At 41.7% G+C, this 24,644-nt stretch overlaps 1 protein-coding gene across 12 annotated transcripts in view; it reads left to right on the top strand.

Moving 5' to 3' along the window:
- Nucleotides 1–24,644, top strand: part of slit2 (slit homolog 2 (Drosophila)) — a 97,849-nt gene that overhangs the window by 66,070 nt on the left and 7,135 nt on the right. For 4 of the 12 annotated variants that reach the window (XM_005741121.1, XM_005741122.1, XM_005741127.1 and 1 more), the window contains 24 exons: nucleotides 1,151–1,222; nucleotides 1,453–1,596; nucleotides 2,249–2,412; nucleotides 2,769–2,792; nucleotides 4,001–4,018; nucleotides 5,327–5,477; nucleotides 5,590–5,664; nucleotides 5,868–6,011; nucleotides 6,801–6,944; nucleotides 7,059–7,225; nucleotides 7,304–7,436; nucleotides 9,491–9,559; nucleotides 9,929–10,000; nucleotides 10,930–11,001; nucleotides 11,118–11,189; nucleotides 12,679–12,842; nucleotides 13,218–13,250; nucleotides 14,610–14,734; nucleotides 15,055–15,152; nucleotides 17,770–17,909; nucleotides 20,180–20,203; nucleotides 22,525–22,618; nucleotides 23,275–23,412; nucleotides 23,757–23,997. In XM_005741121.1, coding sequence (XP_005741178.1) covers nucleotides 1,151–1,222; nucleotides 1,453–1,596; nucleotides 2,249–2,412; nucleotides 2,769–2,792; nucleotides 4,001–4,018; nucleotides 5,327–5,477; nucleotides 5,590–5,664; nucleotides 5,868–6,011; nucleotides 6,801–6,944; nucleotides 7,059–7,225; nucleotides 7,304–7,436; nucleotides 9,491–9,559; nucleotides 9,929–10,000; nucleotides 10,930–11,001; nucleotides 11,118–11,189; nucleotides 12,679–12,842; nucleotides 13,218–13,250; nucleotides 14,610–14,734; nucleotides 15,055–15,152; nucleotides 17,770–17,909; nucleotides 20,180–20,203; nucleotides 22,525–22,618; nucleotides 23,275–23,412; nucleotides 23,757–23,997 — 2,578 coding nt within the window. The remainder of the gene's footprint in view (nucleotides 1–1,150; nucleotides 1,223–1,452; nucleotides 1,597–2,248; nucleotides 2,413–2,768; nucleotides 2,793–4,000; nucleotides 4,019–5,326; nucleotides 5,478–5,589; nucleotides 5,665–5,867; nucleotides 6,012–6,800; nucleotides 6,945–7,058; nucleotides 7,226–7,303; nucleotides 7,437–9,490; nucleotides 9,560–9,928; nucleotides 10,001–10,929; nucleotides 11,002–11,117; nucleotides 11,190–12,678; nucleotides 12,843–13,217; nucleotides 13,251–14,609; nucleotides 14,735–15,054; nucleotides 15,153–17,769; nucleotides 17,910–20,179; nucleotides 20,204–22,524; nucleotides 22,619–23,274; nucleotides 23,413–23,756; nucleotides 23,998–24,644) is intronic. The other 8 variants (XM_005741125.1, XM_013912921.1, XM_005741129.1 and 5 more) reach the window with 6 other exon arrangements.

A 24,644-nucleotide genomic window follows, 5' to 3' on the forward strand; every position in this document is an offset into this window, starting at 1 on the left:
GTGTGTGTGTGTGTGTGTGTGTGTGTGTGTGTGTGTGTGTGTGTGTGTGTGTGTGTGTGATTGCATCTGAGGTATTTGTTGGGGCAAGGCAGTGGCAGTCTCAGCCTTCTCCTGTTTCTGTAGCACTTTTGGCGTGTTTATAAAAAAAAAGCTATTCTCTGATAACAGTGTGCATTCCTAACATAACACCACAGCCGGATTTATGGACGTTATCTTAATTTTTTATGATATTTAAATGAAAAGTGATCGTCATGTGTTATATATCATGTACAGCCAGGTACGAAGTCAGATTAAGTGATTGAAGCTTTTTTTCCCCCCTGTGTGTTTCTGTGTTTTCTTGAGTAAAAAAGCCAAATGCCTTCCCTCTTAGTAATTTCTGCTGAATTCTAGTTAGTTTGTGTCACTTGTGCAGATTTAATCTAAGACATTTTAATGACCATAATTCTTTAGTATTTGGTTCTTAACAGCTGAGTACTTTAAACTTTTTTTTTGCTGGTTATATGTTTGTGTTGAGGAAAGAAAATGGGTTTAATTATTATTAAAAGTGCAAAATATTGTTCAAGATCATTGTCAGCCGAGTGTTTTCAGAAACTTTTCTTCACTTTCTTCAGAAGTATTTTGTCAGTTCATGTTTTCTTTATGCTTTTAAACAAATGCTCATCCAGCAGCTCTGTCGGGCAAAGGTTAACATATCACCTCATACACAAATGGTCCATAGTTCGAATGCTAGAGCCCAGATAAATGGAAAGTAGTGCTGTGGGATACTGCAAATAATGGCAACAATCAAAGTTACTTTAACTTCCATTTTTTTAGATGTAACTACTTTTCGTGTTTTACCAAAGATTTCTTTAGATTGCTCAGTAGGTGATTTTGTAGTTGTCAGTCATTCCCAGTACCTTAGCTCAAGGTACTGGGCAGCATTTACAATAAAAACACAGCGCACACAAAAAATCATGGGAGCTGTATTCCTTTTTTACACGAGTTTACACCAAATGCACTCACATTACCGCTTTAGAAAATATTAATTTTGCAATTTTGGTTGAGTAAAGAACCAAAACACTGGAAACGGACACAAGACAAAAAGAGAGGTCTGACTCCCTGTACGATCTAGGTTGACTGTTGTTATTAATGTTGCATTTGTTTTCTGCAGGGTACTATATGGGAACAAAATCACAGAGATCTCCAAAGGACTCCTTGAGGGGCTGTTCTCTCTGCAGCTACTGTGAGTAGAAACACACAGACGAGCACAAAATCAGTCGCATTTGCATCTCATCGATATTCAGCGGAAAAGTGCTTACCTCAAACATTGTCATCAGAGTTGAGGCATCATGACTGAAAGCCGTCTTCACTGACTTGCACCATTTGAAACACTCGTCAGAGAACGATAACGGGGTGAGCCTTCATTTCCATTTCTCCCACTCTCTCTCCCTCTCCTTTGTTCTGTCACTTCAGGTTACTGAATGCTAATAAGATAGCATGCCTGCGCGTGGACGCGTTTCAGGACCTTCACAACCTCAATCTGCTATCACTGTATGACAACAAGCTCCAGACCATCGCCAAGGGGACTTTCTCATCTCTAAGAGCCATACAAACACTGTACGTATGCACACACTCACACACACCAGACTTGTAGAGATAAATAAGGAAATGCAGTAACCGGCAAGCTTTATAAATGAACAACCGCCGACATAAACAAAAATCAATTACGTTTTTGGAATAACGTACCAACTGTTAAAAAATACAATTTTTGTCTGTACAGTACAACAGCAGTTTCTTTGGCACTGTTAAGAATTTAACTAACCTCTCTTATAAATCAGTCAACACGAATGCTTCAAAATGGGAGGGAGGCAACATGCTCCCAGTTTTATTTCTTTCAAGAGACTCAATAGACATTCAACTGAGGAACATCTTTTTGGCTCTAACTATAGTCTCCTGTGTAGACACTTATTGCTCTGTTTCTCATCACTGGTTAGTGATTATAACAGAATATAACAGAAGAATAATTATTGTTATAACAAAGTGATAAATATACAGACTCCTTGCAGTCACACACCTCATATCATTTTTAAGAGAAATAAATCCAGGTATTTGTTCTGGTCCTTTAATTTAAAGAATAAAATAAAGGTTTTTGATGTAAACACTGTTCCAGTATCAGTCTTTGAGCTGCTGTTCACATACGTGGTGCTATTACACGCTCCCATTAGGCTTACCTGAATGTGTTTTGTATGTTCTGTGTGTCTCTGTGCAGTCACTTGGCGCAAAACCCCTTTATCTGTGACTGCCATCTGAAGTGGCTGGCAGACTACCTGCAGGACAATCCCATCGAGACGAGCGGCGCCCGCTGCACCAGCCCTCGACGGCTCGCCAACAAACGAATCGGGCAAATCAAGAGCAAGAAGTTCCGCTGCTCAGGTACAGACACGCACACACATGCACTTCACTGCATCTACACACATACAGTAGCTTGCACAAATATAGCTAGTGTAAATATGGTACATAGTAGAGGCTAATTCTTTCTTCTTCTTTTTTTACATTTCTGATCTACATGCACACACAAGACAAGCTGACCTCTCCTCTCTTTTCATTCTGTGTCTTCCTGCTGGGATTTTCCCTCAGCCTCTTTCTACTAACCTCATCTCCCTGTTGTTTTTAGCGTTTTCTGGGATTTTCCACACGTTTCATGCCAAACCACAGCCAGAGTGGGTTGTCTTTTAGTGTAGCCTTTTTTCTTCTGTTTTTCACTTTGACTCTCTCTGTCTCTCTATTAGCTAGAGAACAGTATTTCATCCCAGGTATTGTACAATGAGCATGAGTGTGTGTATGTGTGTGTGTGTATAAACCACTGTTTGCTCACTCACAGCTGATGCTTCACACTCGCACATCCTCGACGCTTTGAGTGACTTGCCCTGTCCGACACCTATTCAATGCCAAAACATGTTCTGCTAATGGTCTGTCATGCATTATGATGCACCGCGTCTAACCAGACACCAGATAATCACACTCTTGTCCTTGCACTGGGTTTTCGATGGTTAACGCAACCTTGATGATCGAGGGAGGAAAAACAGTTGGATTAACAAGCTTGGGTCGCTGTCAGCTGGGCTCTGTCTGTCTGGCTAAATGAAAGGACCCTGGTGCAGCGATCACAGAGACTATATTTAATGCCAGTCCTTCTTGATTCTTAGCAAATCTAATGACAGCTAATGTATGAGCGTGTGTCTGTGAGCATCTGCGTTTGTTTTTTTCGCTGCAGAACATCAAAAGGTCACACAGTCATCATGCTCAGAGGGGTGCTGGGAAATATGTAAATGAGACATGCATATGAGATCAGTAGCAGGGCTAAAGGCGGTCATTACCACAGCAGCACACAGAGGGGCCACGAAGTGTGTTGCATGAGAGAGCGTGCGCGCAAGCGTGTGTGTGTATGCGCGCACTCACTGCAGTCATTAACTCTGTAGCTCACCGGGGGGACAGAGGTTTCAAAGCCCAGATACCACATACGGGGCAAAGCTGAATAATTTAAGAACATTTTCGGTTGAAAAGTTGAATAAACATGTTTTATTCTGCGGTCCAACCTTCATATTGCGGCTAAGAACAATACACCGAAAATCCTCTCGTTTGCATTTACACTGTTGTCTTATTTCAGATCCTACCTCATTTTTCTGTTGTTGCAAATGAGGCTCTTTTATCTGTGTATGTATGCTTTTTGCCTCACAGTCTCCCCAGAATAAGTTTAAATCGCGCCGTGCTTCGACTGGAAGAGGCCGGGACGTGTGTCGATAAATGTACCCGTTCTGTGTCACGTCACGCCAGCACGATTCTCGCTATTCACGAGTCATTAGTCCTTTAAATGAATCACTGCCTGAGGTCTGAACACGGACTGCAGCACAAATTGCAGCTTTTTTTATTTGCACTCAGTTTTTCATCAGCTTTTTCCCTTCCTGTTCAAATAAACGAGTGAAATCCCTTCTTCTTTCTCCTACTGCCTTTCTAACACACTCAGGAGTACACCATGTCAGCTGTAAGTAACACACACCCCCCACACACACACACAAACGCACAAGGCTCTTCGTCCGCTCTGAATCCCTCACCTCTCGTCCCTGACCGGCATCTGACCTTTGACCTCAACTGCAATGACCCTTCTGTGACTCCTCTTGTCTTGTTGTTCACCATCAACAACGATGCGACGAGAATAATAATTACAATTTACACTTTAGCGCACAATGGTTCATGTATTTTTATCTTGTTTATATACCTATGGGGTGTGTTGGAGTGTGTGTGTGTGTGTCTGTGTGTGTATTACCCAGAAGTCAGGGCTTCTCTTGCATTCAGTGCTGCTGTAACTCTCCTCCCACTCCTCCGTAACAGCTGCCCTGTTCCTGCTCTGCTTTCTGTGATGTAGATGTCTGTAGATGTTCCTCGAGCCTTTCCCTCTATTCCTGCAACTTTTTGAACACCTTGTCTGATATCCTCCTTCTTATCATTTTTCCTCTCTGTCCTCTCTATTCGCTGCAAATTACACATTTCCAGTATCAGGTGGCTTCTTCGTTCTTCTCTCCTCCTTTCTCCTCCCACTTCCTCTCCTATGCCTCTTTTCACATTCATTCTCCCCTCAGCTCCTTTTCTCCCTTCCTCCTCTTCCTCCTCCTCCTGTCTCCTCTGTCCTTCCCACCCCTGTGTTCCAGCGGAGGAGCAGTCAGTCAGCAGGTTGTTCCTTTGTGCTTGATCTAACCATGTGGCTGCCAGGTTCCTATCGTGGAACATGGTTCTTTCAAGCACCATGGAACGGCCCTGCAAAACCCTACAGCATGGCGCAAGAGACAGCAAACTCCTGTCACTCCCTGCAAGAGTGTGTATGTGTGTGTGTGTGCATGTGTGTGAGCTTGAGTTAGAGCCTCAGTGTCTGTACAGTATGATAGATGACTACCTGTATGTGCATGAGCATTTTTCTGGTGAGATCTCAGCTTGTTTGTAGTCTGACAGGGCAGAAAACCTCCAATATCTTTGTTCTCGTGTGAGTGCATGTGCGTCTGTGTGTGTCTGTCTTGATCTTCACAGTCTGTGTAGCTTCCTGTTATTTTGATTCCTTTAAGGCTGCGAAGCACAATGCAGCATTTTGAGCCAAAGCTTATGGGGATTGTTGCAAATGATTGTAATCAGCTTTCTTTTCCTATGACGAACAAAAAAAACAAAAAAAAAGCAGCACAGCCCTTGAGCAGTGTCTCTAAATTCTGCTATTGTGCTGGTGTTTCTATCGGGACCCGTGCCAGTAAATGCTGGGGTTTGACTCTTGCACATTTAGTGACACTGCGGTTATGATTGTGACCAGGTAACGAGGATTACCGTAGTAAGCTAGGAGGCGACTGCTTCGCAGACCTGGCCTGCCCTGAAAAGTGTCGCTGCGAGGGCACCACCGTCGACTGCTCCAACCAGAAACTCACCAAAATACCTGATCACATTCCTCAATACACCACCGAGCTGTGAGTCACGCCGTGTTTGTCTGCTACAAAGTGCATCTATGTGTGGGATAGAAGAAACCTCAGAGCCTCTTTCTCTTTGTTTCTAACCACCTCTACTTTGCTCTGTTCTCAGGCGTCTGAACAACAATGAATTCAGTGTGCTCGAGGCGACGGGGATCTTCAAAAAGCTGCCTCAGCTGAGGAAGATGTGAGTCAGACATGTCTTTAATGTAACAAGGACGTAACGTCACGAAGTCACACTCGGGTCACACAGAGGAAAACTGCGACAGATGCGGATATAGAAATTAAAACGAACTATGTGTGTTTCTCTCTATACACGTAACCCCCCACCCCCTCTTTACATCTTTCTTTTCTTGCTGCTCTCTTCCTCCTGCTTCCCGCTCTGTGTAGTAACCTGAGTAATAACCGTATCACTGACATAGAGGAGGGAACGTTTGAAGGAGCTTCAGGGGTCAATGAGCTGATTCTGACCTCCAACAGACTGGAGAACATACACCACCGCATGCTGAAGGGACTCAGTGGCCTCCGCACACTGTGGGTACACACACACCCACACACTCACACATATGCATATGTATTAAGTATGCCAGCAATATCCAAAGACGTTCCCACATACTGTGACACTGTCAAACACAGAATAATATGAGCATGCATAATTCACCAGGTAACACTGCATATTTAGGTTTATGTAATGAGCTTCAGTTAATAGGTAATACGATCCACATGAGGCTGTAAAGATGTTTATTAAGGCATATAATTTTACATTTTATCTACCTTGACAACAATCAAGGGCCCATGCCATTTTTTTCCAGGGGTCAGGGAATAAACCACCATTAACTGTTAATTAATATATAATAATTAAGACCCTAAGATCCTGAGGAAACCAATGCAGATTAGATTTTTTTTATAAAGTCAATAGTATCAGTCTTAATAAAGCAAAACTAAATGCTTATTCAATTTAATATGAGCCACTGGTTAAACTCAAAAAGTGCAATTGCATTGGTCTCATAAACAATTAGAGGAAGGTCAAGGCTTTTAGTGACATTCCTACACAGTTATAAAGTGTTAATAAGTGTTACTGTTTATGATCTTTAAGACGTATGTAGTGTTATGTACATATAATTTATAAGGAATTATGTGGGGATTTTTTTTAGTTATTAGCTATTAGTTAATCGCTATTAACTACTGCAAAGACCTGAAAATAAGGTGTTATCTCATTAGGGTATAAACATAAGTGTATATACTTAACTGTATATACATGTATACTACATACTTAACTGTAGCACAGGTTAATTCATTCACTTTTTTCCTGTGTGTGGGTAGCATGCTGAGGAGCAACCGCATCAGCTGTGTGAGCAACAGCAGCTTCGTGGGGTTGAGTTCGGTGCGTCTGCTGTCACTCTATGACAACCAGATTACCTCCATGAACCCCGGAGCCTTCGACACGCTGCACTCCCTGTCCACACTGTGAGTGTAAACAACACAACCCACAAATGTGGCAAATATAAATGCAAAAAATAACAATAATAACAATAATAATAATGCTGAGCACCCTCATCACCTTACTTTCCTACTCTCCAGAAACCTTCTGGCTAATCCTTTTAACTGCAACTGTCACCTGGCTTGGCTTGGTGATTGGTTGAGAAGGAAACGCATCGTCACTGGTAACCCCCGCTGCCAGAGTCCTTACTTCCTGAAGGAGATCCCCATCCAGGATGTAGCTGTCCAGGACTTTGCCTGTGAAGATGGTGAGATGGAGAAAATAATAATGATATTACACGTCTCTCTAAAACAGCTTTTTTATCCCTAATCACTTTTACCATCAGGTAATGATGAGAACAGCTGCTCTCCGGTGCTGAGATGTCCAGCTGAGTGTTCCTGTCTGGACACCGTGGTCCGCTGCAGCAACAAAGGACTCACCACGCTGCCCAGAGGCCTCCCCAAAGAGACCACCGAACTGTGAGTTTATAACAAACACACCCTTTAGTATAAAGCTTAACCAAACTCCACATTTTACAAGCTGCAATCATAAAGTTCCCTATTAAATGTGCCTGAAAACATAAAGAAACATAAATTATTTAAGATCAGGTCCAGACCACTTCCAGGGCTTTGAGATAATTGTTACTTTTAGTTTGGTCCCTTAACACTTTCCCTGCTAATGACAAAAGCAATCAGTGATTTCAGTTGTTGACTGCTTGCACTTCTACATCTTGTTCAGAGAACAATCATTCCACTCTGAGTCAAACTGACCCAACGCTCATTACAATTAGAGCTGAATCTCCAGCTGTGACCCACAGACTAAACAACGATTGGCAGTTGAAGAGTCCACAAACCAACAAAGCATCCTTTGCTTCGTTTTTAATAGATTCACACAGACAGTTAATCCACCAGGGTCAGGAACGTTTAGTGGATCTGATCTAAACAGTGGTTCATGCCAGCGTGCAATCCTGCACTGGTGCACTGTAGCTAATCCCAGACTGAATCTGTGATGCTAAGATCAGTTAAGGTCAGTGCTCCTTGGGGCCACGCCACCTGCTTCAGCACTCATTGTTCATCTTGTGGCTAAAGATAGCTTTTTATAGCTTTGGCTGTATGTCCAAGGTCTGCATCAGTCGTCTGATGCAATATCATGAGACACTTGATAAATTATCTCTGCAGTGAGACTGTGCAGATGTAGAGCTAGAATAGCAGTGTAATGGAGGATACAACGAGTGAGTCTGGCAAAGAAATGCTGTCCTCTCACACCCCAGAGGCTGTCCTGAGAAAAGTAAGGCCATAGCAGAGGTCAGAGTCAGAGTGGATTTCAGTAGTGCCCACAGAGAGCTCAAACTTATGGTGGATGGAAGAAGTTGAAGCCGTCTTTGACTTCAGAAAACCTCAGATTTATTACGCTATGCATCTGAATCAATCTCTTACCTCACTGGAGCTTGAAATGTTCATTCAGAAAGGTGGAAAACCACAGAAACACATGCTTATAGAGACACAGAGACACAGGAACTGTGAACTTAAAGAGAATTTTATTTCTCAGAAAGTCATCAGAAGACATTTGTGTTGTAATAATAATTTTGATTGGTATAGCTGTGTACCCATAACAATCAAAAACTATCCCTCATTTAATTTTGATTGTCTTTGTACCTTCCTGGATCACTTCCGCTTCTGATCTGACTATTTGCGATCGTGCTCCTGAGATTTTAAACCAGATCTCACACTTCCACAGAGTAAACATTAAATTCTGTTTCAGCCAAAAAAAAATGCATATACAGTGGTGAAGATCATTAAGACGATCTTGAGCTGAGACTTTGACACAGAGAGTGTTTTTTTAGCTGAGGAGTCCACAGTCTCTAAGCCCCAAAGCAGCGCATCAGGTGAGGAGCACAATCAGGTGGATGCTCCTCATTCTTCTGACGTTAGTGTACTTGAATTCATTCCAAAAAGTGAAAACTATTAAAACAGATTTATACTGGAACATCCTGAGTCATCCATTTAAAACTGCGGCACTTGCCAGCTTGCACCAGTATTCAGCCATGAAGCCTTGAGACCTAATTTTAATCAGTCCTGAAACTTTCTGATCACACTTGGTACATAAAGTCCTGCTCAACAAAAAATCCCTAATGATCAGAGTATTATAATCTTGAATTAAATATCAGACCGCAGCTTTAGTGGTATTTTTATTCATTCTACTGTGTCTCCTTTGGGGGACAAGGTTCTTCCTGTATTAACAAAGACTTAATTAATATGCTGGATTAATAGCACATTGTCACAAAGTGAGAGATAGGATCTCACCCGTGAATGTGTGTATGTCTGAGCGAGAGACGCCTGTGGGGATATTAAACTCCAGTGTTTATTATGGCTGCAGCAGTAATGACTGCTCACACTGGTTATGAGGAATTTCCCACATGGTTAACACTTCATTTTCTCCCTTCTCACTTTCTTCCTTTGTTTACCAATCCTCCTCCATATCACCCCCGTGTTCCCTCGTTCTTTGTCTCCCACGCTGTCTTTCTGACTCTCAGGTATTTGGATGGAAATCACTTCACTCAAGTTCCCGTGGAGCTCTCCAATTACAAACACTTAACGCTCATGTAAGTCTCACCCGTAGCACCTCAGTGGAGAGATATTGTATACTTTCACACAGATAATTAAATCCCACTTTGCCAAGTTTAGTACGGTTAACACACTTTTTTTTTTAACGCAAAAAGAAAACACTTAAGGATTGGGATTTGGTCTGTGCTTCCTGCACTTTGCTTTTAATCACAACTAACAGACTGAACTCTGTGTTGAATCATTTTTGTGACTTTGTTTGGCCCTGATGTGGTGTGACAGTCTCGGTACGATAGACTAAAGGAGGAGCATTACAGAATCCATAGTCTGTGCACGCGTGTGGGTTTGTTCACGCATGTATGGACAGTGCTGCCTGTGTGGGTTTTATGTATCTGTTGTTTCCTTTCCAGTGATTTGAGTAACAACCAGATCAGCACGTTGTCCAACCACAGCCTCAGTAACATGTCCGAGCTGCTTACCCTGTGAGTCTGGCTTTACATATGCCTTTGTGGTGTGTGTGCGTGAGTGTTTGTTTTTAGGCGTAGTTGTGACTATGTGTGGACAAGAAGCTCATAAATGCTCAAGTAGAAGAAGGCCTCAAAAAAATCATAGCAGAAATCAAGAAAGGGTGACATGACCGCATGTGATTTTTAGCCAGTCCTAAGAGAGTCAGGGGAATCTCTGAAAGATTTTATTGCCACAAAATAACCATCGATGTCATAAAATACTGGCTTCACCTAAACTAGTCCAAAAATTCACTTTAGTCAGACAACGTATGTTTTAAAGTGCTACTTTATTACAACAACAAACTATAGTTAGAGTCTGGCTGAGAGCTCAACACCCTGCCCCACAAATATATTACACACAAAACTGGGGAACGATGAGTAAATATACAGATGGATGTTGGACTGGCGGAGGTGCTTAACAGCTGGCATCAACTCAGGGCAGCAGGGAGAGCAAAGATCCAGTGCAGCTGGAGATGCTGCCTTGAACTAGCTTGCAGCTTCACTTCATTTTTAATAATATATAAAGAATCATTTTGAAAAAATAAAACAGGAAAAGAGTGGAAGGCACTGGAGAAAACAGTACATGATATATACATCTGAGAGCAGTTTCTCCAGTTTATAGTCTGCGCACCAGTGTGATAAATGTTTTGTCTCTTAGTTGCTGTAAATAAAAGAAACAAAATACACATAAAAAAGGAAGAAAACTTGCACTCTGAGTGCTAGATCACTGCCTTGTGAGACCTGCATATGAATGAGTGTATTAAACTGTTCATGTTTGCTGCTTTGCCTGCTTATCTCAGTCAGAAGTAGGATTGTGTTCTGAATTGTCTTGCTGCATGCAAAGATTTCTTGGGGAAAAAAATCTGCCTTGTGTCCGCACTAAAATGTTAATTCTGTCTGCAAAGAATTCTGAGCTACAACCGGCTGCGATGCATACCAGAGAGGGCGTTCGACGGACTTAAATCTCTCCGTTTGTTGTGAGTATCTGAACTTTCTGATCCTGGGAAATGTCCCAGAGAGTCAGATTAGTGCTGAAGTAATCATCGAATCGTTTTTTATTGTATCTCATCCTGTTTCAATCACGTTTTCTTAGGTCTCTTCACGGTAATGACATATCACTGATACCAGAAGGAGCCTTCAAAGACCTGTCATCGCTTTCCCACCTGTGAGTAACACGCAAACACAGAAACATCACTGGTCATGTGTCGCTGTGTGTTGGAAAAATCTGCCCTTTTTTTCCCCTTATAAAATAACAAATCAAAGAAATACATAATCATCGTGAATATATCTGTCCAGTAACAGCAGGGAGCTGAAAAACACAAACAGAACAAAACTTATAATTAAAGTTGTGACGCGTCGTCAGACAGGATGTTACCCGGCCATCTGCTCAGTGACCTCTATGAATGTCGACTGGAGGTCCTTTCTAGCATTGGGAAGATCGTTCGCTTTAATTTTGTGTGTTTTCCTTTACCATTTACAACAAAATATAACAAAGAAGTGGTTTATGCAGATGCCACATCCTTGTCCAGCTAACTGGTCATGCCATCAGTGATCACACAGGATTGTTTCTTGTAGCTGAGTAGCAGAGCGTCAGTGGTGATATGCGGTCACAGCTCAGAGGTTTACAAACAATTTTCACAATGAGCCAGGTATGCAATTTACACAAAGGTGGGCCTGAATGGCATAAATGTGTTTTTCATACGAGTATCTGTCTTTGTATGTTAAATGGACATTGTGTGGCTGTGTGATCACAACACTTTCAGAAACATTCAATAACAGAATCCATATTTTCCGGTCAGGTGAGATCCACATACTAACCACTTAGCAATCTAAATAGTAGTTATAAGAAGAATACAATGCACTGTGTTGTAATTTGGGGCAAATTACCAGGGATTTTCCCCCCTGGTAGTTAATGAATTTTCAGGGAAATCTGCTAAAATAATTAAATGCAAAACATAAAAAGCCCACTCCCACTGTGACGAGGACGCCCAGAGCAGAAGCAGAAAAATCAGAGAGTCATGATTATATATTCTAACGAGAAGTCCATGAAGCAGAAATATTTTGTTGAAAAGAAAACAAGCTGATGTAATTCAATGAGGTTTTGTTCTGCTTTACTTTATTTTACTGTTGTTTTCTTTGAGTGTTGCCTCGACAACGATCTCATGGCTGAAATGAACAAAAGAGAAAGACATACAGAGGAAGAGTGCGAGCACTAGGTATTGCTCTCATTTTTTAGTGCAGTATCAAAAAAACTAAGCAGGCTGCAGAAAAAGCACAGTGGTCATACAGGGTGCAGATGCCTGGTGAGTCTACGTGAGGCGCTCACAAGGATCAGCACCATGGAGAGTGCTTGTAACAGACAGTTCTAACACCCAAGGCTTTATATAAAATGATGGTGTAGCCACCATGATGTCGCCCCTTGGTTTTGTAGCTGAGAGTTGTGGTTGTTACCAGCTTGGGTTTTTGAAACCAGACGTGACAAGGAAAGGGTGGATCAGAGTGACAATCCAAACACCGCCACTCCCGAAAGCTTCATGGTCGACTTTATTTAACACCGAAATAAGTTGATCTAACAGTGACACTGTTACCACCATGATTCAAATGCTCCCAGTTATTTCTTCTACTGTCTCACTTTTTGTCCAATCGGCTGGCAGGGCTCTGGGCGCCAACCCTCTGTACTGTGACTGTCACATGCAGTGGCTGTCAGACTGGGTGAAGAGCGGGTATAAGGAGCCTGGCATTGCTCGCTGTGCCGGGCCCGGCGACATGACGGACAAACTTCTACTGACCACACCCTCCAAGAAGTTCACTTGTACAGGTAAATGGACATATTGTAGTGCAGCAATACAATGCTTTCCAGGAGCTAGACAAAGAAACGACACAATACGGTTAAATCAGTGTCTGGTCTTGTGCTAGCAAACATACATACACTTGAGGAGAACTCCCAAAGGAGACCACAAGTTGCCAAAAATCAAAACAGCACTATGTATATATTACACTTACTGTGATATTGTTTTCACTGGGCAAAAACGTTAATGTTAATTTTAACATGTATATACTAACTCTATACGTTTCCTTGAGATTCTTGATGCTTGAAAAATGCTACTGTTAATCTTGAAACCTTATTCTATCACTTAACTTTGAACACAAGACTGAAATCTATTTTTGACCTAATCTGACTGACGCACTGTAGAAGTCCCCGGGCCTTGTGGTTTTCTGGTGCCAGGTAAAGTATCTTATAACGGTATTTTCTACTCAATCCCAGATTCTCCAGTTTGAGACAGTCCCGTCCCAGTTTTCCTCTCTGTTCAGTCAGAACCGCTCCGCTTCCCTTTCAACCCTCATGTTCTGACCAGCATTGTGTTCTTGTGTTTTCTGTACATGATATGGTTCTGCAAAGAAATGTCATCTTTCTCAAGCAATACTTGTAATATATGAGCAAGTGAAACCTCCTCGTGATAATACTAAACAACATAGTAAAAGTAACCAGACGCTTTCTTAGATACACCTTGCTAGTGCACAGTTGGACCCCTTTTACCTTCAGAAGTGCCTTATTTCTTCGTGGCACAAATTCAGCAACGTGCTGGAAACATTCCTCTGAGACTTTGGTCCATATCGACATGATAGTATCACACAGTTGCTGCAGATTTATTGGGTGCACATCCATGATGAGAATCTTCCATTTTACCCAGATGTGCTCTGCTGGATTGAGATTTGGAGACTGTGAATTCATGAAACCAGTTTGAGATTAGTTGAGCTTTGGAAGCAGCCATCATCAGAAGATGGATACACTGTCGTCATAAAGGAATAGGCATGGTCATCAACAGTACTCAGGTAGGCTGTGGTGCTGAAAAGATTTTAAACACCAAAGTGTGCCAAGAAAATATCCTACACCACCAGCCTTGATTACTGATACAAGGAAGGATGGATCCATCCATTTACCCTAAAACCATAAACCTGGCTCCTGGTGTGGTCTTCTGCTGCCGTAGTCCATTTTCTTCAAGGTTCGACATGCTGTGCATTCAGAGATGCTATTTGAGAGGTTATTTGAGTTACTGCTGCCGTCCTATCAGCTTGAAGCAGTCTGACCATTCTCCTCTGATCTCAGGCATCAACAAGACATCTTTGTCCAGAGAGCGTCGGCTCACTGAATCTTTTCTCTTCTTCGCTCCATCCTTTGTAAACCATAGAAATGGCTGTTTGGGAAAGACTGAAGTATTCACATTCAAAGTGACTTAAATCACCTTTCTCTCCATTCTGATGTTTGATTTGAACTCAAGCAGGTCATCTTGACTGTGTCTATGCCCCTGGATTGAGTTGCACAGATATTTGCCTTAACGAGTAATTGAACAGGTGTATCTAATAAAGTGACCAGTAAGTGTATATAGAATGCAGGGTAAAAATCACCATCCTTGTCTTCTGCAGAAAAAGTTGACATTTGAAGCTTTTGCAGCTGCCTAATAATGTACAGCCCTCTGTGTAAATCTAGTCAGTGTTCCTACTCTCCAATGTGCCAAATTTTATGCATTGTTAATCATCTCTCCTGTGTATATGTTTTATTTGTGTGGATTGGTGCACCATATAGGCCCAGTGGATATAAATATCCAGGCTAAGTGTGATCCCTGCCTGTCCAACCCCTGCAAGAACGACGGCACATGTGCCAATGACCCTGTGCACTACTACCGCTGCACCTGCCCTTATGGATTTAAGGTACACCCAGCATAGAAAGCAAAAGGAATCATATTCACCTGCTCTTTCAAAGCATCTTTTATAATCACTCACTGGTAGAAAAAAAAACCACACCCATGAGACAACACTTCTTATCTTTCAAAACTCATGCAGAGTACAAACTTACACATACAGACACGTAGAAAGATTATTCCTGCGTGAGCCAGATGAATACATCTGTGAACGAGTGTAGGGATAAGAGACAACACTTTCAAAGTCAACTGATGCAATAGGTGGAAATTTTAAGAAGCTGTTGTTGTTTGAGAGCGCTGAACATATGTGTGTTTGTGTTGTGCACGCAGGGCCAAAACTGTGACGAACCCATTCACGCCTGTATCAGTAACCCATGCCAGAACGGTGGAACCTGCCACCTGAAAGAAGGAGAAGGCAGCAACTTTTGGTGAGAGACGTTCGAGATATTTTATCCAACCTGGTTAGTCTTGACCGTCAGTTTACCCGCAAGTTATGTTAAAGAGACATTTTCCTTAATTCACACACAAATATCCACCTGTTGTGTATCAGGAGGTACTACTCCACCTGTGAGGCTCTGGAGAGAGCTTTTTAAAGTGGACTCTGATGATGAAACTGGCTGGGACAAAAAAGAAAGCATTGCCGTGTTACATCTGAAAGATGTGAGCATTTACCTGATGGGGCGCATTGCATTATGGGAAATCCAAGAAAACGCATTAATGGATCAAACATTTTTTAAAGGAACTGCAATGTCAGAGCCTCACTTGCATCAGTTCTGACCTCTCTTTTGAACATTTCATACAATAGTATTCTAACTCCAGTATCTGTAGTCCTCTATGTGCTACAGGCCCCTCGGTGTACTCGGTGGTACTTAACTTTATACATTTTAAGTAGTGTTTTGTAAGGATTAGGGGGATAGAGCTAGAGGACATGTGCTCAAGGTGCTAAAGTAAAACTTCCTTTTCAGAATAACAGAACATTTATGGCTGTTTCATTCTTGGAAGATGATGGAGCTGAGCGAAAATACAAATAAACATCAATAACTGTGTTACCGCAAAGCATCTGTTCATAAAACCAACCATCCAGAACACCATACATCAGCTATCAGATAGCAAGAGAGCACACGTGCAGGTAATCTGTGGTTTCTCAGCTGATTCCTCCATCAGTGATGCTGCACCGGTAATTAGAGGTGGTGATGAAGTTACGGGAGGCGAATGGCTCAGGAGACTGGTTCTTTTGTGTCTCCAGAGCAAAGTGGACAGACCCGCTGTGAGAACTTTCTTCATTAGTCTATTTAGTGTTAACTGTAGGGAAGCTAATGCCTGTTTGTGTGCTCGTTCCGAGCAGATCTTAACAACGTACGCAGATGATTTAAGAAACCCCAGCTCCTCCCGTTTGTCGTCCTCCATTTCTTTGCCCTCTCTCCGTATCCTCTGCTGCCATTTCTTGTCCATTTATGTCCGTATTTCCATCGGTGTATGATTTCTTTTCCCTCTCCAGCGCAGGGGGTGGAATATTCATCGTGAAGAGCTGTCGCCGACTATATAATGAGATATTAATCCACCCGAGTGTGTGCCGCATAAGAGCTCTTTATTAGACCCATAATATAGCGCTCTCAGTGTGTGTGTGTGTGTGTGTGTGTGTGTGTGTCATAGAGAGAGTGTTGTAATAAACCTGAGTAGTAGTTACAGAGTTGAGGCACGCTCACGTTAACAGAATAATGACTCTCTTCTGGGGATATGTAGATGGAGCTGACTCTGCCGTTATGAGCAGCATGCATGGATAGTGTGTGTGTAGGTGTGTTTGTTTATGTGTGTGTGTGTCTGTGTATGTCTGTGTGTGTGTCAGTGAGGGGGTGGGGTGGGGACAGAGGGGATATTAAATATGTCTGATATTCACAGGTCCCCACATTCGTGCAATGTTTGCTATTAGAGCTGCAATGATTACTCAATAAAATTGTCCACCCACACAAAATTAGTTGCTGAATATATTGGCAATTATTCAGTAGTAATCAACTGCTTACAATCATCCCCACACTGGGCAGAAAATCCCTACCTGGTGTCTGTTTGAGGCCACTGAGAGTATTGGCGAGAACAGCCGAACACGCCTGTGTATGAAGCTTGATAGTGTGTGCGATGGGACCTAAATTATATGTAAAATGTATTTATATACCCACGAGGGGCTGCTCTGAATAAAATCATGGGATGAAACTCCCAGCTGTGTGCTAATGCTGCCTCTGTGTCTCTGGTTATAGTTGATCAAATGCTGCAGCATGAATACTGACAGGGACTAGAACGAGAGCATATTCCTCCCATGTTAGCGTCGCTTCGTTGACTTCCTGTTAAATCCAGAATCAAATTTAAAATCTTTCTCATCACATTCAGGCCCCATCTTATCCTAAAGACTTCATAGTACCATATACCCTCAATAGAGCACTTCACTCTCAGGCTGCAGGCTTATTTGTAGTTTCAAGGGTGTTTAAAAATAGTTTAACCAGCTCCCAGTTTTGGATTCGAGAGACAGATATCCTCTCTACTTCTAAGATTAACCCTAAAACTTTGCCTTTTGATAAAGCTTATAGTTAGGGCTATATCAGGTGATCCCAAATCCTTCCTTATAGGCCTAGGATGCTGATGATGAGTGTTTTTTCTTCACTCACCTGTTTGAGCTCTCTAGGTTTGTATACACCACTTTGAATTGAATCATTAGTTATTCATCTCTGACTCTTTTCTACAGTTTTCTGTCCTGGCAAGCTAACAAGAAATTAAAGTTTAAGCACACCAATGCAACCTTTATTTTTTTCAACAAAATTACTAAAAAAAATTATTTTTTTTATTTTCGGGATAATTTACCAAATATTTGCTCTCTTCATCTTATCATAGATGAAAAATCGATGGATTTCCCTTCTGTAAATCCTGTCTGTTGTTAATCTAATAAGGATGAATCAATAGTTACATTAATGTTAGAGCTCAGTGTAGTGTATGTGACCCTACAGGTGTTTATCCACCTATTTATGAGCGCTTGCATCTTTCCGTGTTTGATCTCAGGTGTGTGTGTCCGGAGGGCTTCGAAGGTGACGCTTGTGAGATCAACATTGACGACTGTGAAGATAACGACTGTGAGAATAACTCCACCTGCGTTGATGGAATCAACAACTACACATGCATGTGCTCACCAGAATACACAGGTAACAATCACGAACGAAGAAGGAGCCGGAGGCTGTTGGAGGCTGGCATGTTTTCCCCGTTCTGTATTCCTATTATATTTATTTCTTTAAACACAGAAATACAGGACTATCCCTGATAATGCAGGGATCCTGTAGGTTTGTGTCATAGCCATCAGTTTTAGTTACTTCAGTGTTGTGTTCTTATTTTTTTTGCATGATGTCGGCCACTAAAATACTGCAGTACCCATAGAGACAGGCCACCATTACCACAGAGAAGAGGTGTGTCAGAGGAACAAATTAGAGCATCTGAAAACAAAGTACCATACAATATTATGCTTAGAGGCATGAATAACAGAATTTTGTGGCTCAGTGACTTGAAATTTCTTACCAAAGTGCACCTTGGGAGTCAATCAAAATGTTACGCCACTCAGCCCATAAAGAGTGAAAATCATTTCTGGCTTAAATTTTGAAAATCCTGCCTTCAAGAGTTGCAAAATGAGACAAATCAGTGGCTGCTTAAAATACGCTGACCCCTTTTATGTGTTCACAATGGACCACGCACCCGCACAGGCATCAACATCAACTTCTTTGTCAAACTAACCCAATTTTTAATCTGAGGACAATCACCTGCCAAGCAGCAGTTTTCATCTGAAGGTTGTGCAACGTGACTGTCAGTGAGAAGTTCTGCTGTTGTATCTTAAGGCCTCTGGGGGAGACTTCATAAGCATAAACAACCTGAAGTGTGGTGCTGTGAAAACAGTTTTTGGCCACACCAGCACACCAGCCTGTCTGTGTCTTTGTATTCTCCAGACACTTCCAGTACTGGAGGACACGTCTGAGGAGCTTGGAAAGAAAAGCGTCTGGACTTCTTTAAGTTTCTTGAAGACGTTTCACCTTTCATCCATCTCTGAACAGAGGGGGTATCTTACGATACCAATTGTCTGCCATCTATAATCCAGTTTTGAGATCCCTTACCAGACACCTTAACATCCACTCACATCTTGGGTTATTTGTTCTCAGCAAGCCACATAACAGGTTGGGGCAAGGTCTCACAATGAGTTCACCCGAAACCTTGGCTGATTGGGACCCACACCCATTTTCACACCTTGGCTTGAGTGATTAGGCACAGGATCAATAGGGGGTCCATGACCTTCTTAGGAACACCCCCACTAGGGCTGGGACTCTCCACCAGTTGCTCTTAGAACTGAAGAAGCTTCTTGGATGAGAGGTGAAACTTCTTCAAGGAAACTTAAAGAAGAAGACTCTTTTCTTTCCGAGCTCCTTAGACTACAAAGACATCCACTCTGTACAGCAGGGACACAAGTCCTCAGGTTAGAACAAGAAGAGAGTCCCATTCATTTTCTGCCACTTATCCAATTCAGGGTCACAAGAAGGCTGGAGCCTATCCCAGCTGTCAGAGGGCAAGAGGCAGGGTACACCCTGGACCAGCTGACACTCAGCTCCAGAGCTAATACATAAAGACAGACAACCAGTCACATCTATGTGCAATTTAAAATCACCAATCCTCCCACAGTCCATGTCTTTGGACTGTGGGGAGAAGCCAGAATACTCGGAGAGAACCCAGGCAGACATGGAGAACATGCTAACTCTGCACAGAGTTGTGAGGCAATGTGGTAACCACCACACCGCCATGTCAACCTTTCAGCTGTTCCATTTTCACAAGGCTCTGGGTGTGTTTGATTTGGAAGAGTTTTACACTCTGACTGAAATGGAACTAGCAACCTTTTGCCTACCCAGCAAATGTGTCGACCACTACATTATGGAGCGACCTCGGTCACTTGGATGGAAAGATTAGCCAAATTTAAATCAGAAAGGTTTTTTGAACTATTTTCATTGGAAGGGTTGCCTGAGTTTTATGGCTGCAACTTGATTCAATCAAAAACCTTTACTTTTGATTTTTTTTACCAAACGGAAAGTTTCTTTTCTCTCCTTTATCGCCTTACTAACACTGACATTATCCAAACTGTAGACGTATAGAAGCTGTCTAGAAAATAGAAAACAAACTCTTTATTCCAGAAATAGTCAGCATGAATATATCTCCCACAAAAAGTCTTCTATCCTTACAGAGAAGTCACAAAAGACAAATGTTTTATCTGACTAACGCTGATCTGTTGCTACTTGTTTGTCTGCATTTGCACTGTGCTAATCATCTCTGAGTGCTAACTTATGTGGCGGTGTTCTCTCTCTGTCTTTCTGTGTTTTGCTGTCCTGTGTCTTTTCTCCCATCTTGCTCTGCTTTCTATCATCTGTCATCTTTTTTGTGGTTGCAGCTGCTACCAATGAGGTGGAGAGAGGTTAGTCTGTTCTTCTCTCTGTCCTTTCTGTCCCTCTCTCCTTCCTAACTTCCCTCATTTCCTGTGCTTTATCCACGGGAATGCTACAGATTCACCATACTGTATGCAGTCGTGCTCCGTGTTAGCAGTGCATGTCTTTGATGTATAAAAAGACCACTCTCAGATTTCTGTGGTTATACTGCTTGCTGCTTCACGCATACATGTGATGACCATTCCAGGTGAATGAGCTGAAATTAGAGGAACTGGCAATAATCTATATTTTTGAAAGTAGAAATCCCATTAAAATACCCAAACTTACTAACATCTAGACTGCATTTATTCCATCCACTCCTCCAGAACAATCAAAATATATATTTTCAGTTTTAAAAGAAGGCTAATTTTCTAAACAGTCACACATTGTACTTATTATCCAGATTTACTTAAATGGTGCATTTGGTGCCGACTATTTTCAGCGGAACATTTGGGGGTCCTGTGAGTATTTGTTTGATTGTACGATAGACTGAAATAGACTCAAACGTGCGTGTTTAATGCTTTAAAGCTGTTTGGTTGAACAATGGAGGCTTTTGGTATTGTAGGAGTTATATTAAGAGCCATTTGAGTTTGCTTGAGTCTTTTTTGGACCATAACAAAAACATACTGAGTTACATCTTATCTTTTTAATAAAGGTCATTTTAATGTTCCACACCTAGGAATGAAAGTCTGGGACAATAAGCCAGTCTGCTTTCTGAAACGTAAATATCTAAAGTGGTATGTAAAAGTCCTGGGCTACCACTCATTTCTTTATATTTATATAAAACAAGAGAAAGGTGCAGAGATTTATTAAAACAGGCACCAACATAACTTAGAATACAGACTGTTGTACCTCTTTCCTGATCTCCTCTGTACCTACTGACAAAGATTTTAACCAAAAATTTCAAATTTGGGTTTGCTTTTGTTGGTGGACCTACACCTTTTCATGCCTGTCAGAGTGTGTCGTCTTTGGCATTTTTCGTAGACTATAATGTCAGTGTGTTTTGTGACAGTCTGTTAGTAACAAATGCCTAAATATAAAGTTTAAAATTGGTTCTTTGTGTGATAGAACACACATAGGTAACTCGAGTTAGGTGCTTTTTTATGCTTGAATAATCCAGAGGTCAGTATAAATTGTATAATAAACTGAAAAACAAAAACATTTCTGAATGAAAACAAGTGGAAAAGTGGACAGTGTCCAAAGGATGATTTCAGAAAGCCCGGAGAATTAAAAACACTTTAGAAACAAAAATTACTTCTGGCTTCAGAAACTCTGGCTGCTGGAAGCAAAATGTGAAGAAATGATGGGTGACTCAAGACATTTGCACAGTATTGTACTGTACATTAACCACCCAAAGTTCCTTTTTAAGGAACTAAAAACTTCCTTTCAGGCTTATGGTTTGCATGCATTTCAACCACAGTGTAATGATTTCATCAAAGTAAACAAGCAAGTACTCACAGTCTTTTAACAGCTCTCTTAATGACAGCTTTTCTTTTAAAGCCATTATGCTTTTCTGTCATACCCAAATGTTTGGGAAGGGGAAGAGATAATCCTAATATGATCATCTCAGTCAGACAGCTCTGTCTTTGAGTGCAGAATCCCCACCCACCTGCTGTTTGGGATGGTCAGCCAATCAGCAGGCTCAAAGGGAAGCTGGCCTTAAATTGAGAAGAGCTAAATTTACATATTTCAGACAGTAGGTAAACTGAGTGGTTGCACCAAAAACATGTATCAGATGAATAACTATTATTACTGAAATGTGAATTATTAAAAACAACATTTTATATGCATTAAGCAAGTCTGACTGCTTTTAAGTCCGTGAGCGAAAGAAATCACTGTCTAAATGAAGGGCTTAAAAGCACAAACATCTCCTGCTGTTTCACGCTTATACTTATTAATCCCTAGAGGGTTGTGTAATTATTCCCAGCGTGGACTTCAGGAGTCAAGGAAACTGGTTTATTCCCTCATCAGTGATTCATTTGGAGTTCAGAGTTTCAGGAAGATCAGGATACTCTCTGGAGCATCAAGATTCCCAGCACTGAAATCATTTATCGGACCACTGTGTTGATTCTGGCCACAAGAGAGTCATCCATCATGAGACCAAGCACCCATTCAACTGACACACAAACACACACAAAGAAAAAAACAAACCACAACGAAGTTAAAATATTGATGTGTTTTATGTTTTCATTTCACTTTATCGTTAATGCTGTGCAAAGAATTTAAAAAGTGATGAGGTGTGTGTGTGTGTGTGTGTGTGTGTGTGTGTGTGTGTGTGTGTGTGTGTGTGTGTGTGTGTGTGTGTTCCTAGGGGAGCTGTGTGAAGAGAAACTGGACTTCTGTGCCCCAGAGCTGAACCCATGTCAGCACGACTCAAAGTGCATTTTGATTCCTCAGGGATACAAGTGAGTAGACTGGAAACACGCACACGCACGCACATGCACGCACATGCACGCACACGCACGCACACGTACGCACACACACTCCTGTATAAACTAATATGCAGATATTAGAGTATGCAAGTAGTGGTTCTTGTTTCTCTCCTGCATGATTTGAATACTTATATTTTTCACACAGAAATAATTGAGTTCCAGATTTTTCCCAGCAGAGAAATGGTGTGTGTGTGTGTGTGTGTTTGCATGTGTGGATGGGAGGTGTTGGGAATGTGATTTTGGCTCCCTAGTAAGGTTCCCTGGCGAGATTTTATCTGTACTTTTACTCCCTTGCTCCCTTGCTTGTGTGCGCTGTGGTCAGTGTAATTACGTCTGGATGTGCTCTGTGAGGCAGTTTGACATCATGTAAAAATTAGATTAGTTTGTGTTCTCTAGGATTTGTGGACTGTCTAGGTCACGAAGCAATTGACATGTTTTCTTTTTATTGTTAAGGAAATCTTCCACATGCAATTAGAGCAAATCTAACCACAGGCAGCCACAAAGAACAGCTGTATCCCTGCGAGTCCAGTAACAACAAGCATTTCTGTGTGTGTGTGTGTGTGTGTGTGTGTGTGTGTGTGTGTGTGTGTGTGTGTGTGTGTGTGTGTGTGTGTGTGTGTTCATTTTAGGTGTGAGTGCATTCCAGGATACATCGGCGAGCACTGTGAGCTGGATTATGACGACTGTGAAGAGAATAAGTGTCAGAATGGCGGTCAGTGCATCGATGCCGTCAATGGATACACCTGCATCTGTCCAGAAGGGTACAGGTGAGCTGCGCACCACAGAGGAAGTCACACATGCCAACAGTTTTTGATATATGAGGAGCTCCCCCTGGTGTGTATTGTCAGTTATTGAGATCAACATACTATTTTTCTCAAGGTCCCTGGAGTAATAGTACAGTGTGGTATTTTTTGGACTTTGGATTTGTCTAACTTTCACATTTGAAATGATGAAAAATCCAACTGTAACTGAAAGCACCGAAGAAGTATGTTTTTAAGCTTGTATGTTCTAGCAGCCGTACCACAAACTGATAATAATTATAAAAGGAACAAATAAAGGGAATGATCTGGACTCTTACGGTATTCCACGTGTGTTACAATGTGCGTTTCAGTGGGTTATTCTGCGAGTTCTCTCCTCCGATGGTCCTTCCTCGCACCAGCCCCTGTGACAACCACGAGTGCCTCAACGGGGCACAGTGCGTCATTGTGGGATCAGACCCCCGCTGCCAGTGTCTCCACGGCTACGAGGGCGAGCGCTGTGAGACTCTCACCAGTGTCAACTTCGTCAACCGCGAGTCGTACCTGCAGCTGCCCTCCAATCTCCTCTCACCACAGACCAACATCAGCCTGCAGGTGACCTTCTTTAAATTAAATGCAGCTCTGCACTTTTGCTTCGTTTCATTTCAGGTGAAATATTTTTGAAATTTTTGAAATGAAAATGTTTCCAAACTTTTTTTGAGCTTTTGACCCCTCAGAGTAAACAGAGTCACCGGTCAGTTTTACCAAAAAAAACCAGCACACAACAACACACTTAAATAATTTATATCTAAAATGATCTACTATTTTCTTAAAAACAACAAAAAAAAACAGCTTTTGTAATGAAGTCTTTTTTATCTCAAAGCCTTAATGTAGTAACTCTAACTTCTGAGAAAATAACTTGAAATTTTGAGTTATTCAGTCACATTTCAACACAATAGCTCAAGATTTTGATTACGTTCTGCTTTTTCACAGTGGTGGAAACAAGCTTCATCTCAAATCATGAAATTTAAAAGAAAGGCCCCACCTGGCCATCACAGATTTGCTTACAGCTCTTATGACTGGTTTTCTTAAATAAACAAATAATAACAGTTTCATACTGGAAAAATGAGTCTGTGTGTCTATATACCTGTGAACCCATTCATCTGATTGGCACTGTTTTAAAGAATGTTGCATGCCTTGAATATGCAAAGCTGTAAACTAAAAATCAGTCCCCTACCTGTGAACGTTTGGTTTCTACAGAC

The sequence above is a fragment of the Pundamilia nyererei genome, unplaced genomic scaffold (assembly GCF_000239375.1).
Source record: "Pundamilia nyererei isolate P.nyererei 1_Seehausen unplaced genomic scaffold, PunNye1.0 scaffold00107, whole genome shotgun sequence".
Lineage (NCBI taxonomy): Eukaryota > Metazoa > Chordata > Actinopteri > Cichliformes > Cichlidae > Pundamilia > Pundamilia nyererei.